The sequence below is a fragment of the Ranitomeya imitator genome, chromosome 6, assembly GCF_032444005.1.
Source record: "Ranitomeya imitator isolate aRanImi1 chromosome 6, aRanImi1.pri, whole genome shotgun sequence".
Taxonomy (NCBI): Eukaryota; Metazoa; Chordata; class Amphibia; order Anura; family Dendrobatidae; genus Ranitomeya; species Ranitomeya imitator.
Genome location: NC_091287.1, coordinates 37671803 through 37687544, shown reverse-complemented (window position 1 = coordinate 37687544; position 15742 = coordinate 37671803). Strand labels below are relative to the sequence as shown.

Here is a 15742-nt window from a genome sequence, read left to right as displayed (position 1 = left end):
ACGTGTTGGGGATCTGGTTTGGTTATCTTCTCGTCATATTCCTATGAAGGTTTCCTCTCCTAAGTTTAAACCTCGTTTCATTGGTCCGTATAGGATTTCTGAGGTTCTTAATCCTGTGTCTTTTCGTCTGACCCTTCCAGATTAGTTTTCCATACATAACGTATTCCATAGGTCATTGTTGCGGAGATACGTGGCACCTATGGTTCCATCTGTTGACCCTCCTGCCCCGGTTTTGGTGGAGGGGGAGTTGGAGTATATTGTGGAGAAGATTTTGGATTCTCGTGTTTCAAGACAGAAACTCCAGTATCTGGTTAAATGGAAGGGTTCTGCTCAGGAAGATAATTCCTGGGTTTTTGCCTCTGATGTCCATGCTCCCGATCTTGTTCGTGCCTTTCATGTGGCTCATCCTGGTCGGCCTGGGGGCTCTGGTGAGGGTTCGGTGACCCCTCCTCAAGGGGGGGGTACTGTTGTGAGTTCTGTGGCAGAGCTCCTTCCTGTGGTCACAAGTGGTACTTCGGCTGATTCTCTCTGTGAGCTTCCGTTGGTGGAGGAAAGTGGTACTGCGGCTTCTGAGTTTCCTCCCTCAGGTGATGTGGGGAGGTCGTTAGGTGCTTCTCTACTTAACTCCACCTAATGCTTTGATCCTGGCTTCCTGTCAATGTTCCTGTGTTGGACTTGTTTTTCCCTGGATCATTCCTGTGGCCTGCTGCTCTGCATAGCTAAGTTCTTCTTTGCTATTTGTTTGCTATTTTTTCTGTCCAGCTTGTCTAATTGTTTTGCTGGAAGCTCTGGGACGCAAAGGGTGTACCTCCGTGCCATTAGTTCGGTACGGAGGGTCTTTTTGCCCCCTTTGCGTGGTTTTCTTTAGGGTTTTGTGTAGACCGCAAAGTTACCTTTCCTATCCTCGCTCTGTTAAGAAAGTCGGGCCTCACTTTGCTGAATCTATTTCATCTCTACGTTTGTCTTTTCATCTTAACTCACAGTCATTATATGTGGGGGGCTGCCCTTTCCTTTGGGGTATTTCTCTGAGGCAAGGTAGGCTTATTTTCTATCTTTAGGCTAGTTAGTTTCTCAGGCTGTGCCGAGTTGCATAGGCAGAGTTAGGCGCAATCCACGGCTGCCTCTAGTGTTGTTTGGAGAGGATTAGGGATTGCGGTCTGCAGAGTTCCCACGTCTCAGAGCTCGTTCTATGATTTTGGGTTATTGTCAGATCACTGTATGTGCTCTGACCACTATGTCCATTGTGGAACTGAATTGCCTTTCATAACATTGCTCTCTCTGTTATAGGGGCACTGTTATTTGCTGTCTCTGTTATGGGGGCACTGTTATTTGCTCTCTCTGTTATAGGTGCACTGTTATTTGCTGGCTCTGTTATGGGGGCACTGTTACTTGCTGGCTCTGTTATAGGGGCACTGTTATTTGCTGTCTCTGTTATGGGGGCACTGTTATTTGCTCTCTCTGTTATGGGGGCACTGTTATTTGCTCTCTCTGTTATAGGGGCACTGTTATTTGCTCTCTCTGTTATGGGGGCACTGTTATTTGCTCTCTCTGTTATAGGGGCACTGTTATTTGCTCTCTCTGTTATGGGGGCACTGTTATTTGCTCTCTCTGTTATGGGGGCACTGTTATTTGCTGTCTCTGTTATGGGGGCACTGTTATTTGCTGTCTCTGTTATGGGGCACTGTTATTTGCTGTCTCTGTTATGGGGGCACTGTTACTTGCTGGCTCTGTTATATGTGCCTGGAGTGTTCCTTAAAGAGGGATTCCCTTATAAACTTAAAACACACCGGAGTGTACCTGTGAATGATCACTCCTATCTAACTCTGCTGTAGCTCTCTGCACAGTGAGTGGCCGGGGTCAGCTGTGTAGGCAAAACCTAAAAGTGGGTGCAGCGCTAAAATATCGTTGTGGCCCCTTCATTCTCAGTGTTCGGTCATGTTCACACTATCGGTATTTGGTCAGTATTTTACATCAGTATTTGTAAGTCAAAACCAGGAGTGGAACGATTAGAGGAAAAGTATAATAGAAACATATGCACCACTTCTGTATTTATCACCCACTCCTGGTTTTGTTTTACAAATACTGCTGTGAAATACTGACCAAATACTGATAGTGTGAACATGGCCTTCATGAGGATCCCAGTGACCCCCATCGATCATAAAGTAATGGCAAATCCTATCCATACGTCATCACTTTGTAAGATGTTATTAAACATTTACATCAAATGTGCCTTTTCCCTGTAAGTACTGTATGTGTGATTCATTGTTCATTAGTTCATTCACAAGTGCTGGACTTCATGCTGCTTCCATAATAAAACCGCTCCCTTGGACTAACATGAATACAGATCCACTTTTTATTCCTGGACTTCAAACTTTTTTTTTATATATATTTTAAATCCGGAAGTAATTGATTAAAAAAAAAAGACTAAACCCCATTGTTAACGTGTGGCTCTGGTTTCAAGAACATGTTTGCATAGATTGGGTAACACATGACCTCTATGAGAAATCCTTTTTCTTAAATTGCCCATCGGGTATTGTTTTCTGCCTGCTGGTTCTCCAAGATTAACAGTAATATATTGATAAATTTAATAGCAAATGTTCAATTTCTTGCAGCGCCACCAGAAGGGGCAAAAAAAGCATTACACCGTTCTCATTGCAGTCTATGGACTGCTTGTGTAATGCGTAGACTAAGCCGAGTCCTTCAGAACGAGAGACATTCTGGCTAATAGATAAGTAGAGATGAGAGATTCGATCCATAACTACTCAATTTTTTTTCAAAAATATTCTCATTCTGGACAATGGAATTTAGTCCATTCAAATCCGGCAGATTGGCGGGAAGCCGGCTGTGTCTTTATGGTCCTGAGCGCCAATCTTTGGGCTTTTCTGTCGCCAATGCCGGTGAATGGTCTCACGCAGTCATTTCATGATGTGTATCGTCCCCCCAACGCGACTCCATGAGCCTATCACTGGCCTTAGAGTAAGGGTACATTCACATTTGTGTTGTTGTGTGTTGCATCGGCGACGCAACGCACAACGCATGCAAAACGCATGCAAAAACGCATGGTTTTGTGACGCATGCATCCATTTTTGGCTTGCTTTTGGACGCAAAAAAAAATGCAACTTGCTGCGTCCTCTGCGCCCTGACGCTTGCGCCAAAAAACGCATGCGTCACAAAACGCAAGACAACGCATGTCCATGCGCCCCCCATGTCAAATATAGGGGCGCATGGCACATGCGTCGCCGCAGCTGCGCCCGTCACAACGCAAAGAGAAGAAGCGTTGGAAAAACTGAAAACCAGCATTGAGGACCGGAGATCGATGGTGGACGTAGAACACGGACAGATGAGTATAATGTGTATGATTTTCTTTTAATCCCTTTCCTCAGTCTATTATGTTTTGGGGTCAGGAGAGACCTCCGAGCAAAATAAACCTTCTTGCATGACAATTTTTGTATTTTCAATTCTGCACCAAATTAAAGAGAAACAAATTTTGGGAGATTCGCTCATGTCTGTAGATAAGGATCCTAAATTAGTCGATCCAACCCTAACATGGGGTACCTCATTTTCAAAAAAAGAAAAATTGGAATTGGACTTAAAATTATTGTGCAGTGACCCTTTCTGACCTCCACTGTCGTCTGCGGTCTCATTAGTAAATTACATTACCAAACTTTCCATTAAAAACAATGTCTGACCCCCGTCTTCCCCTTCTCGGCCTCGTTACTGGTAACCTTCCCCTCTTTATACTATGCACAATGGTGATACTGTTCCATCCGGACTATATAACAAGACCGGGATTAGGTTTTTGCTTTTTCAAATAATTTGTAAATTTCAACACAAATTTTACCCCTAAGAACTTACAAAGTTTTTAAGTTGTCTTGTTTTTTTCTCATTTTACTCAGCCATTTCTATAAGTTTCAGAGGAAGACAGATCACAACTAATATAATTGCTGTGTTATCCAGGATTATATTATTTTTTTACTATGAGACGAAAAACTAACAGGCAGGTAGTTGCAAACTACCTGCCTGGTCTATCTAGCGCCGGCTAAGAGCGGTCACCGACCACTGCTGCCAGTGATTCTGCTACTCTACGCCAACAGAGCAGCTTTTCCTCTTTTGCCCTTTCAACAGGGTGTGGCTACCAACGTCATGCTGATTGGCAGCTGGCTTCCCACAGTTAGGCAGCAGGGAGCCGTCTGTCAATCAGCATGACGTTTGCAGTCACCACTATCAACAGAGAAGAGTGCAAGATTGCCTTGCGCAGGCGTGTACTACGGAGGACAGATAATGAACTTCAATCCAATATTTTGCGGCCAGCATGCTGCCAGCGGGTAAGGAAAGGGTGAATCAAACACCCGAAAACTCCGCCCATATGACCGAAAACCGGTTCCCGCCAAATTCAGGTGACAGGCTCCCTTTAAAATGCTACATGTGAACAAGCACTTAGGCCCGCTCACATATATCTTAAATACCGTACTTTTTTTCTGCTTTGTTATTTTTATACAGAAAACCAGTTACACTGTGTTTTTTTTAACAGCAATTATCCCAAAACACAATACGATTGCCACATTTTAATTTTTGGAAAGTTGTGGCAAAAATGCTTAGAGAACTTTTTGAATGAACACAGAGTAACATTACAAGTAAAGTGAATGTGATTTTATGAGAACTCAAGCTCATGACGCTACACAGTTATGTGCTGTTTCTGCAATAAAACCACAGTTTCTGCAATAAAAAGGCCTTGAAAACCAAAAATGCATAAAAAAATGAAAAATCATTCACAAAAAGCAACTAAAAAGCAATAAAAAAGTTCATTGCTAATTGCTTATTTTCGAGCATACACATGTGGAAAACAGAAAAAAAAAGTGGAGGAAAACACGCAGCTTTTCTGTATGTAGGAATATTAGTTAGCACAGCTTTTCTAGACCCCGGAATGGCATATTTGCATGTCCCATATTCCTACCTAACTCTTTGGATTTTTTTCTATTCTGGAAAGTTTGGTGACAATGTTGACAACTAATACAGTCATTACAACAGCAAAGAGAAGGGTTGTCACACAGATTTTCCCCATATTGCTGTATAATTAGGTCAATTTAATTCTATTCAGCACTCTGGAAAAGCTGGGTGACAATATTACCTGGAGTCTGTCAGCAGATTTTGTTACCCCATCTGAGAGCTGTGTGATGTAGGGACAGAGACCCTGATTCCAGCGATATGTCACTTACCAGTTCTCTCAATGCTGATCCCTGTATAACCCTCGCCCACACCACTGATTGGCAGCTTTCTGTGTACACTGTGCATACCCTGTCAATCATTGGCAGGGGTGGGGTTATACAAGGCTCAGAGATATGGAGGACTACTTGGCAGCAGGTCAGGTTTACTAGTCCTCTAGTGATAATCTCCTGCTGATAAAACAGTGATTTTATCAAAACTACAACAAGCAGCACAGTAATTGACACATCGTTGGAATCAGGGTCTCTGTCCCTACATCATACTGCTTTCATATAAAGTGGCAAAAACCTTATGAACGATTCCCTATGAATGTTTGCATATACCTAGTGGTGCCAATGCTGTCCTTTGCCAACATAATTTTCCTAAGCTTCACGTCATTCCAAACACATAACATCCTGTTGTTTCCCCGGGCACTTTGGATGATGTTCCCACTCTGCTAGTAAACATCAATGTTCCGGGCTTTCACATAATGATGACGCGGGTGTAACTTGGGGAAGGTCACAGCAAGTGCCCCAGGCCTAAAATTCGATGGGGTGCAACATTTCACTTCCCCTTCCTCAGCTCTCACTATCAAATGTTCCAGACCTATACTGCAATGAGCAGCTTCTAAGATTGGCGCTCGGGCGCAGGAAGTTCGCCGCTCAGCTCTCAGTACAATGAAGTGAGTTTCATCATCTCATTTGCTGCCTATACCTTATTTCACCTGCTGAGCTCTGCATAGGCAGCAACAGTATTAAATCACAAACATTGCAAATGTGCAGCACAGTGTTCACCCGCAGCTCTCTGCCTCTCCTTTCGCTTCTAATTCTGCAAGAGGAAAGACAAATACCTGTATAAAAAAAAAATTAAACATTTAATTAAAAAATCCCCAAAAATTGTGGAAATTCAATGATTTTTTTAACTTTAAATAAGACCTTTCAGATTTGTCTAAAATTCTTACAATTTAGCTTTATTTATTTTTTTCCTTTGTGTTTTTTTTTTATAGAATAACAACTGTGATCCTGATAACCTTGAAGAATCAGATTATTATGATGTCTTTGACCGGGACCCTGCAAATCTCGCCCACAAGAAAATGGAACTTTTTCCAAAGTGGCGACTACCGGCCACAGTAGCATTCTCCCTGTCGCTGCTCTTCTTTATATACGCATTTCTCAGAGAAATTCTGCACCCGCTTCTGATACATAAAAGAAATGAATTCTACAGGATTCCAATTCTGGTGGTTAATAAAGTGTTGCCGGATGTCGCCATCACACTTCTGACTTTGGCATATTTGCCAGGAGTATTAGCTACAATTCTCCAGCTTCACCGTGGCACAAAGTACCGAAGATTTCCACAATGGCTGAGCACATGGATGCTTAGACGGAAACAGTTTGGGCTCTTGGGTTTCTTCTCGGGCACAATGCATGCTGTCTACAGCCTGTCCTACCCTATGAGAAGGTCCTACAGATACAAACTGCTGAACTGGGCGTATGAGCAGGTATTTCCTACCATTATCCTACAAATTGGTCATCGATCCCTTTATCTCTGAATTTATATAATATTACCATACAACCCCTAAAATCTTCATTTTAATTTATTTTTATTGGTATAGGTTCAGCAACAACGAGAAAACAGTTGGATTGAGCATGACGTGTGGAGGATGGAGATTTACGTTTCTCTGGGAATTGTAGCACTGGCTATATTAGCTTTATTGGCTGTGGCATCAATCCCCTCCATTGGAAACTCTTTGTCATGGAGAGAGCATACCTTCATCCAGGTATGGACAATAGGAGATTTCATGATGCGATCGCTGAATCATCCGAAGATGTAGTTTACATTGGACAAACCCTTTCCATTATAGAAAAAGCCCGGTTCATTATCCTGACAGCAGTGCTGACAAAATGAGTGACCATCAATGTAGCAGATGTAGGCTAGAAGTCCTGCAAAGCCTCCTTATGTCTGACCCTGTCATCATGTACTGTCCCATCTACTACTATGTCCTGTCCATTCTCTCTTTTTTGCCTTAAAGCTCTATCTTTTCCTCTTCCATGTACTGTATCTTCTCCTTCTTCCTGCATCTTGTCTCTGCTCCCTCAGTTTTTTGTCTGTCTTTCTTCCCCATGCTATGAAACTTTCCTATCTATCATTGTCCCTTCTTTCTCCTGTCTTTCACCTTGGATATACAGTATTTGCTCCCAATCTGCACATTCCTTACTTCTTCCCTGTCCCACCTGTACTCCCTCCCTGCTCTAGCATCGTGTTCCTGTTCTGTTCTTTCCTTGACATTGTTCTTTTCTCTGTGCCTTCTTTTTCTGTCTCTGCTTTTCATATGTCATCTCTTCTACCCTTCTCTTCTTATCATGTCCTGTCTGCTCTGTGTCATTATCCCTTCTCTTATTCCCCCATTTTTATTCCCTTTTCCCCAAAGGCCCTTCTCTTCTTCCTCTATGTCAGCTCTCTTCTGCCTCCATGTCTGGTCGCTTCACCTTCTATGTCTGGTCTCTACTCCTTCCATGTCTGTTTTCTTCTCCCTCCATGTCTGGTTTTTCTCCCTCCATGTCTGGTCTCTTTTCCCTCCATGTCTGGTCTCTTCTCCCTCCATGTCTGGTCTTTTCTCCCTCCATGTCTGGTCTTTTCTCCCTCCATGTCTGGTCTCTTCTCCCTCCATGTCTGGTCTTTTCTCCCTCCATGTCTGGTCTCTTCTCCCTCCATGTCTGGTCTTTTCTCCCTCCATGTCTGGTCTCTTCTCCCTCCATGTCTGGTCTTTTCTTCCTCCATGTCTGGTCTTTTCTCCCTCCATGCCTGGTCTCTTCTCCCTCCATGCCTGGTCTCTTCTCCCTCCATGTCTGGTCTCTTCTCTCTCCATGTCTGGTCTCTTCTTCCTCCATGTCTGGTCTTTTCTCCCTCCATGTCTGGTCTCTTCTTCCTCCATGTCTGGTCTTTTCTCCCTCCATGTCTGGTCTTTTCTCCCTCCATGTCTGGTCTTTTCTCCCTCCATGTCTGGTCTCTTCTCCCTGTATGTCTGGTTTCATCTTCCTCTATGCCTGATATCTTCTCTTCTATGTCTGATCTCTTCTCACTCTGATCTCTTCTAACTCTATGTCCTGTCTCTTTTCCTTCCAAGTCTCGTCTTTTCTTCTAACTATATTTACAGTCTCTCCTCCTTTCATGGCCATTCTCTTTTACCCCCATGGCCCATGTATTTTCCCTCTAAGTTGTGTCTCTTCTTACTCCATGTTCCTTTGCTTCTACTCTCATGTCACGTCTCTTCACTCTCAATGTCATCTCTTTACCCTCCATCTTCTTTTCTTTTTATGTCCTACTTTTTCTCTCTTTCTAAACTGTCTCTTCTCTGTCCTTGTCCCCTCCATGTCGAATCTCCTTTTCTACTATGCTCTGTCTCCTCTCTGCCCATGTAATTTCTCTTCCCCCTAGTCTTGACTCATCTCTGTCTTTTTCTGTCTTTCTGCTCCATGCTATCCATACAACCTCCTTGTCCTTTCTATTCGCTCCTTACTTGCCTTTACCTCTACTCCCTTCCTGCCCGATCCTCATTGTGTTCTTTCTCCGACATTGTTGCCTCTCATTCATGGCTCTTTTCTGTCTCTTTTCTTAGTCTCTATTTCCCTTTCTCTCCATCCATCTGATAAAACATTTGTAACTGAACCTGTAAACAAAGGCTTTAGCAAAGTTATAAAATAAATTCCCCGCAGTCGCCTGTACGGCTGTAGACATTCAGCCCCAGAATGGTAATGTCAGCTGTCTAGGGAGACCGTGTCACTGAATTGTATCTACACATACAAAGCCAGACAGTTTTATACAGGCCGAGCCAAAAAGTTGTAAAGCTGTTGAAAATCCCATGTGACGGCGGCTGGATCTGTCTCACTAATCCAGTGACTCAGTAATGAAACTCTGCAATAAAAAATGCTCCTAAAACAGCAAGAAAAAAATATCTCTATGTGATATCATGTAACATAATAATCATTTACAAATGAAGAAAAAGCTATAAATTGTGAGATGAGACGCCATTTATAAAGCTTAAAGAGTAAGTTCTTCTATAACAGCTTCTTAAAGGGGTTTTCATTTATCTTATAGTAAAAACTTCAGTCCATTCATCTCTATGGGTGATTTATATTTACTGTTTTTCTATATCTTTAGGCCTCCTTCACATGTCCGTGTTTGCAGCACGTGTGGCATCTGTTTTTTTTTTTTAATGATACCACATGTACCCATTAGACCTATGCACATACAGTGGGGCAAAAAAGTATTTAGTCAGTCAGCAATAGTGCAAGTTCCACCACTTAAAAAGATGAGAGGCGTCTGTAATTTACATCATAGGTAGACCTCAACTATGGGAGACAAACTGAGAAAAAAAAATCCAGAAAATCACATTGTCTGTTTTTTTAACATTTTATTTGCATATTATGGTGGAAAATAAGTATTTGGTCAGAAACAAAATTTCATCTCAATACTTTGTAATATATCCTTTGTTGGCAATGACAGAGGTCAAACGTTTTCTGTAAGTCTTCACAAGGTTGCCACACACTGTTGTTGGTATGTTGGCCCATTCCTCCATGCAGATCTCCTCTAGAGCAGTGATGTTTTTGGCTTTTCGCTTGGCAACACGGACTTTCAACTAACTCCAAAGGTTTTCTATAGGGTTGAGATCTGGAGACTGGCTAGGCCACTCCAGGACCTTGAAATGCTTCTTACGAAGCCACTCCTTCATTGCCCTGGCGGTGTGCTTTGGATCATTGTCATGTTGAAAGACCCAGCCACGTTTCATCTTCAATGCCCTTGCTGATGGAAGGAGGTTTGCACTCAAAATCTCACGATACATGGCCCCATTCATTCTTTCATGTACCCGGATCAGTCGTCCTGGCCCCTTTGCAGAGAAACTGCCCCAAAGCATGATGTTTCCACCACCATGCTTTGCAGTAGGTATGGTGTTTGATGGATGCAACTCAGTATTCTTTTTCCTCCAAACACGACAAGTTGTGTTTCTACCAAACAGTTCCAGTTTGGTTTCATCAGACCATAGGACATTCTCCCAAAACTCCTCTGGATCATCCAAATGCTCTCTAGCAAACTTCAGACGGGCCCGGACATGTACTGGCTTAAGCAGTGGGACACGTCTGGCACTGCAGGATCTGAGTCCATGTTGGCATAGTGTGTTACTTATGGTAGTCCTTGTTACATTGGTCCCAGCTCTCTGCAGTTCATTCACTAGGTCCCCCCGCGTGGTTCTGGGATTTTTGCTCACCGTTCTTGTGATCATTCTGACCCCACGGGGTGGGATTTTGCGTGGAGCCCCAGATCGAGGGAGATTATCAGTGGTCTTGTATGTCTTCCACTTTCTAATTATTGCTCCCACTGTTGATTTCTTCACTCCAAGCTGGTTGGCTATTGCAGATTCAGTCTTCCCAGCCTGGTGCAGGGCTACAATTTTGTTTCTGGTGTCCTTTGACAGCTCTTTGGTCTTCACCATAGTGGAGTTTGGAGTCAGACTGTTTGAGGGTGTGCACAGGTGTCTTTTTATACTGATAACAAGTTTAAACAGGTGCCATTACTACAGGTAATGAGTGGAGGAAAGAGGAGACTCTTAAAGAAGAAGTTACAGGTCTGTGAGAGAAAGAAATCTTGATTGTTTGTTTCTGACCAAATACTTATTTTCCACCATAATATGCAAAAAAAATGATAAAAAAAACAGACAATGTGATTTTCTGGATTTTTTTTTCTCAGTTTGTCTCCCATAGTTGAGGTCTACCTATGATGTAAATTACAGACGCCTCTCAACTTTTTAAGTGGTGGAACTTGCACTATTGCTGACTGACTAAATACTTTTTTGCCCCACTGTATCTGTTTTTTTCCTGCAGCAAGGATGACAAGGGACAATACAAGTCTATGGGTTCATGAAAAACGGATGGGTCTGTCATGGCGTCCATGTGCTGTACATATTTAACATTGCAATGTATAGGAGAAACTGTGTAATTTCTTTCTTCCTTTACACATACCGGAAAACACTGATGACAAACTGATAGTAAAGATGGACACACTGATGACACCCTGATGATACACTGATGACAACCTGATGACACACGGATGTAACACTAACACACGGATGACACACTGACACACGGATGACACAATGACACACGGATGACACACTGATACACGGATGACACCCTGATGACACACTGATGACACACGGATAACACACGGATGACACAACGACACATGGATGACACACTGATACACAGATGACACCCTGATGACACACTGATGACACACACAGATAACACACTGATGACACACTTACACACGGATGACACCCTGATGACACACAGATGACACACTGACACAAGAATGACACACTTACACACGGATGACACCCTGATGACACACGGATGACACACTGACACATGGATGACACACTGATGACACACCGACACAAAGATAACACACTGACACACGGATGACACCCTGATGACACATGGATGACACACTGACACACGGATGACACACAGACACATGGATGACATGCTGATGACACACGGATGACACACTCATGACACACTCATGACACAGTGACACACAGCGCACTGATGACACACTGATACATGGATGACGCACTGACACACAGATGACACACGGATAACACAGGGATGACACACTGCAACACGGATGACACCCTGATGACACATTGATAACACAAAGATGACACTCTGATGCACGGATGACACCCTGATGACGCACGGATGACACACTGATGACACATGGATGACACACTGACACATGGATGACACCCTGTTGACACACTGACACACGGATAACACACTGACACACTGATGACACAATGATGTCACACTGATGACACTCTGACACACGGATAACACACTGATGACACACTGACACATGGATGACGAACTGACACACGGATGACACCCTGATGACACACTGACACACGGATGACACACGGATAACACACTGACACACAGATAACACACTCTGATGACACACTAATGACACACTGATGACACTCTGATACACGGATGACACTCTGATACACGGAAAACACACTGATGACACACTGACTCATGGATGACGAACTGACACACGGATGACACACTGACGCACGGATAACACACTGATGACACGAATGACACACTGACACACGGATGAACTCTGATGACACACTGACACATGGATGACACACTGATGACACATGGATGACACACTGACACACGGATGACACCCTGATGACACACTGACACACGGATGACACACGGATAACACACTGATGACACATGAATGAAACTCTGATACACGGATGACACACTGATGACACACGGATAACACACTGATGACACACGAATGACACTCTGATACACGGATGACACACTGATGACACACTGACACATTGATGACACACTGACACACGGATGACACACTGATGTCACACTGACACAAGGATGACACACTGATAACACACTGATGACACACGGACGACACAATGTGACACACGGATAACACACTGATGACACACTGACACACGGATGACACACAGATGACACATGGATGACACCCTTACACACGGATAACACACTGATGACACACAGATGACACATGGATGACACACTGATGGCACACTGACACATGGATGACACATAGATGACACCCTGATGACACCCTGACACACTGATGACACATGGATAACACACTGACACACGGATAGCACACTGATGACACACTGGCGCATGGATAACACACTGACACACGGATAATACACTGATGACACACGGATGACACACTGATGGCACACTGACACATGGATGACACACGGATGGAAAACACTGATGGCACCAGTACTGTTTTTTCACGTATGTGTTTAAACATGGACGTGTGACGAAGGCCTTAGTAATATATTTAAGTTCAATGGTTTTACTTGGTGACTTATGAGTCTCACATCTCACTGTTTGGCAGTATTAGGGTGTGGTAGAAGTGAAGCCATATAGACGAATTCTTTTTGTTTTACATAATGATTAAATACTATCCATTGAAGTTCTGTGATCAGACATTTCCAAATAGAGACTTTCAGACTTCAGATCCTTGTAAATTCCAGTTATTAACTTCAAAGTTGGAGGCAACATTATTGTCACACTTCACTGCCTCCGGTCTAATCCGAGACTCTGCACACTCTGCAAAAAGTGAATAAATGAGAAAAGCAATTAATCTGATATAAAGTGAAGACATAGTAAACTTTATTGGCTTTTTTGTTTGGTGCTCCAGCTAGCCAGAAGCACTCATGCCACCTACAATTATAGAGACACATTATTTAAGATTTATTATATTTCATTACTGCAAAACATGACATATATAAATGCAAATTATATTTATTTATTTGACCCACTTATATACAGTAGCGCCATTAATTCCACAGCACTTTACAGTTATCATCGGCAATGTCACCACTTGGGGCTAATAATCTAGATTCCCTATCAGTATGTCTTTGGCAGGAAACCAGAGAACCCAGAGGAAACCCGCGCAAACATGGAGAGAACAGTGCTAACCACTGAGCCACGGTGCTGCCCTATATTATATATTATTATTACTGCCATAAAACATGTAAACTATCATACTGTACCGAATTATACAACTGTGCCAATTACACCACCATACCATGCATGCATTATACCGCCATACAATGCACAATTATACCACAATATAGTGTGCAATTAAATCTCCATAGTGGGCTGAATTATACACCCATATAACGATAATGAATATTAGTCCTATTCAGAGCTCTAATCAACACAGACAGTGCAAGAAATCGCTTCTAAGCGGCTGACATCCATGTCTACATATAATACCACCCTGCAGGGCTCAAATAATACTGCCATAGAACACTTCATACAGTGCAATATTCACATTGGTGGGAAAACCATCCAATTATAAGAACAATCTAAGTTACAAATGTGGTCATTGCGACTAAGACGCTGCTTATTTACATACTGTAGGCCTCATATCAAAACTGTCTTTGTTGCCCATAGCAACCAATCACAGGGCAGTTTTCAATGTAACAGAGCCATTTTAGAAATGAAAGCTGAGCTCTGATTGGTTGCCGTGAGCAACAAAGACAGATTCGGCTTTTGATACTTGAGGCCTGATGTTTACATGCTATGTCCATACACTTACGCATTTATATGAACCCATGTTCTTCTATTAATGCAAATTTATACTAAATGTTATCTATATTGTTTTTTTTTCCTTCACAGAGTAAGCTAGGCCATATTGCCTTATTCCTCTCCACAGTACACACACTGGTGTTTGCGTGGAATAAATGGGTGGATACGAAGCAGTATATTTGGTACACTCCCCCCACGTTCATGCTGGTGGTCTTCCTTCCCTCTTTTGTTCTTATCTGTAAAACTGTATTAATATTACCCTTCTTCAATAAGAGAATCCAGAAGATCCGATGTGGATGGGAGTCCAGTAAAGGAATGGCTGGTGGAAAATGTGTCCTTAGCCACTTGTAGTATTTATTATTTCCAATAAAATATTTGTACAATGGCGTCTCATTGTCATGTTTTAATATTAGTCCGCCATATTGCACATGCACAGAAAACCGAATTTGCCGCAGAATGAGGGATTTGTGAATGCAGTGGCAGGTCACACTATGAGGCGGAGGACCGGGTATCTTCAACGTCATGGTCATGAATGGAGAACAGAGAAATGCAAGAGGTCCTTGCATTGCGACCCACATTGATCCGGATGAACTTATTTAGGTGGGAGTTAACCCTTTAGATTTCTTGAATACAGACAGCCAAATTTTTATTATGAGACGTGGTCCTAAATACGCCGCATCTTACTGAGTCTGTCACAGACGAGTCTTAAAAATAATTTTGGAAATTTACTAAGATAAGTCGTTAATACATCAGTCCTAAAAGCATTTTATCAGCAAAAAGTTACTGTCCTAACCAAGCACAGGCCTTTGGTGCACCCTTGGTGTGGCCGAGCATTTCAGTGCCTACTTGTGTTCCATCTATCACTGCCCTAAAGCTTTACCTGAGGCAGAGGAGGACAGACGAAGATGGAAAACAAGGTGAGAAGGTGCGCTGAGATTTTTAGCCACTTCTAGAATGCACCGAGTGCCAGTGGTTGGTTTGAACATTCATCTTGTGCTGATACTAGATTAAAAAAAATGCAAAAGGCAATAGAGTCTTATCCAAGTAATAGTGGGGGAAAAAGGGGGTTTAAGCCCACCAGGAAAGGTTGTGTACGACACAACCACTGATGAGGCAAAAATGTCAACTGCTGTAATATCCAAGAGTGTTTTCAGAAAGATACTCATTTTCATTTGTGGTTGTCCTGAAGAAGGAGTCAGATGGACTCTGAATTGCATTGACATCAAACCACTTTTTTCCAGAGATTTATTGGATAGTGTTTAAATAGACCTTAGTGCCAACAGGAGTTGGACCTTTGCAGCCCATTTTTGTGTTCCGGGGCCCCACAGGACAATCCCCTTACACCGATGTGCCAG

At 42.8% G+C, this 15742-nt stretch overlaps 1 protein-coding gene across 2 annotated transcripts in view; it reads left to right on the top strand.

Annotated features, from left to right (window-relative positions):
* The window catches only part of STEAP1 (STEAP family member 1), a 32927-nt gene extending 18152 nt beyond the window's left edge, over window positions 1–14775 (top strand). For both annotated transcript variants that reach the window (XM_069729486.1, XM_069729487.1), the window contains 3 exons: window positions 6209–6700; window positions 6815–6979; window positions 14478–14775. In XM_069729486.1, the coding sequence (XP_069585587.1) occupies window positions 6209–6700; window positions 6815–6979; window positions 14478–14738 (918 nt within the window). In that variant the 3' untranslated portion in view covers window positions 14739–14775. The remainder of the gene's footprint in view (window positions 1–6208; window positions 6701–6814; window positions 6980–14477) is intronic.
* Window positions 14776–15742: the final 967 nt, after the last annotated feature.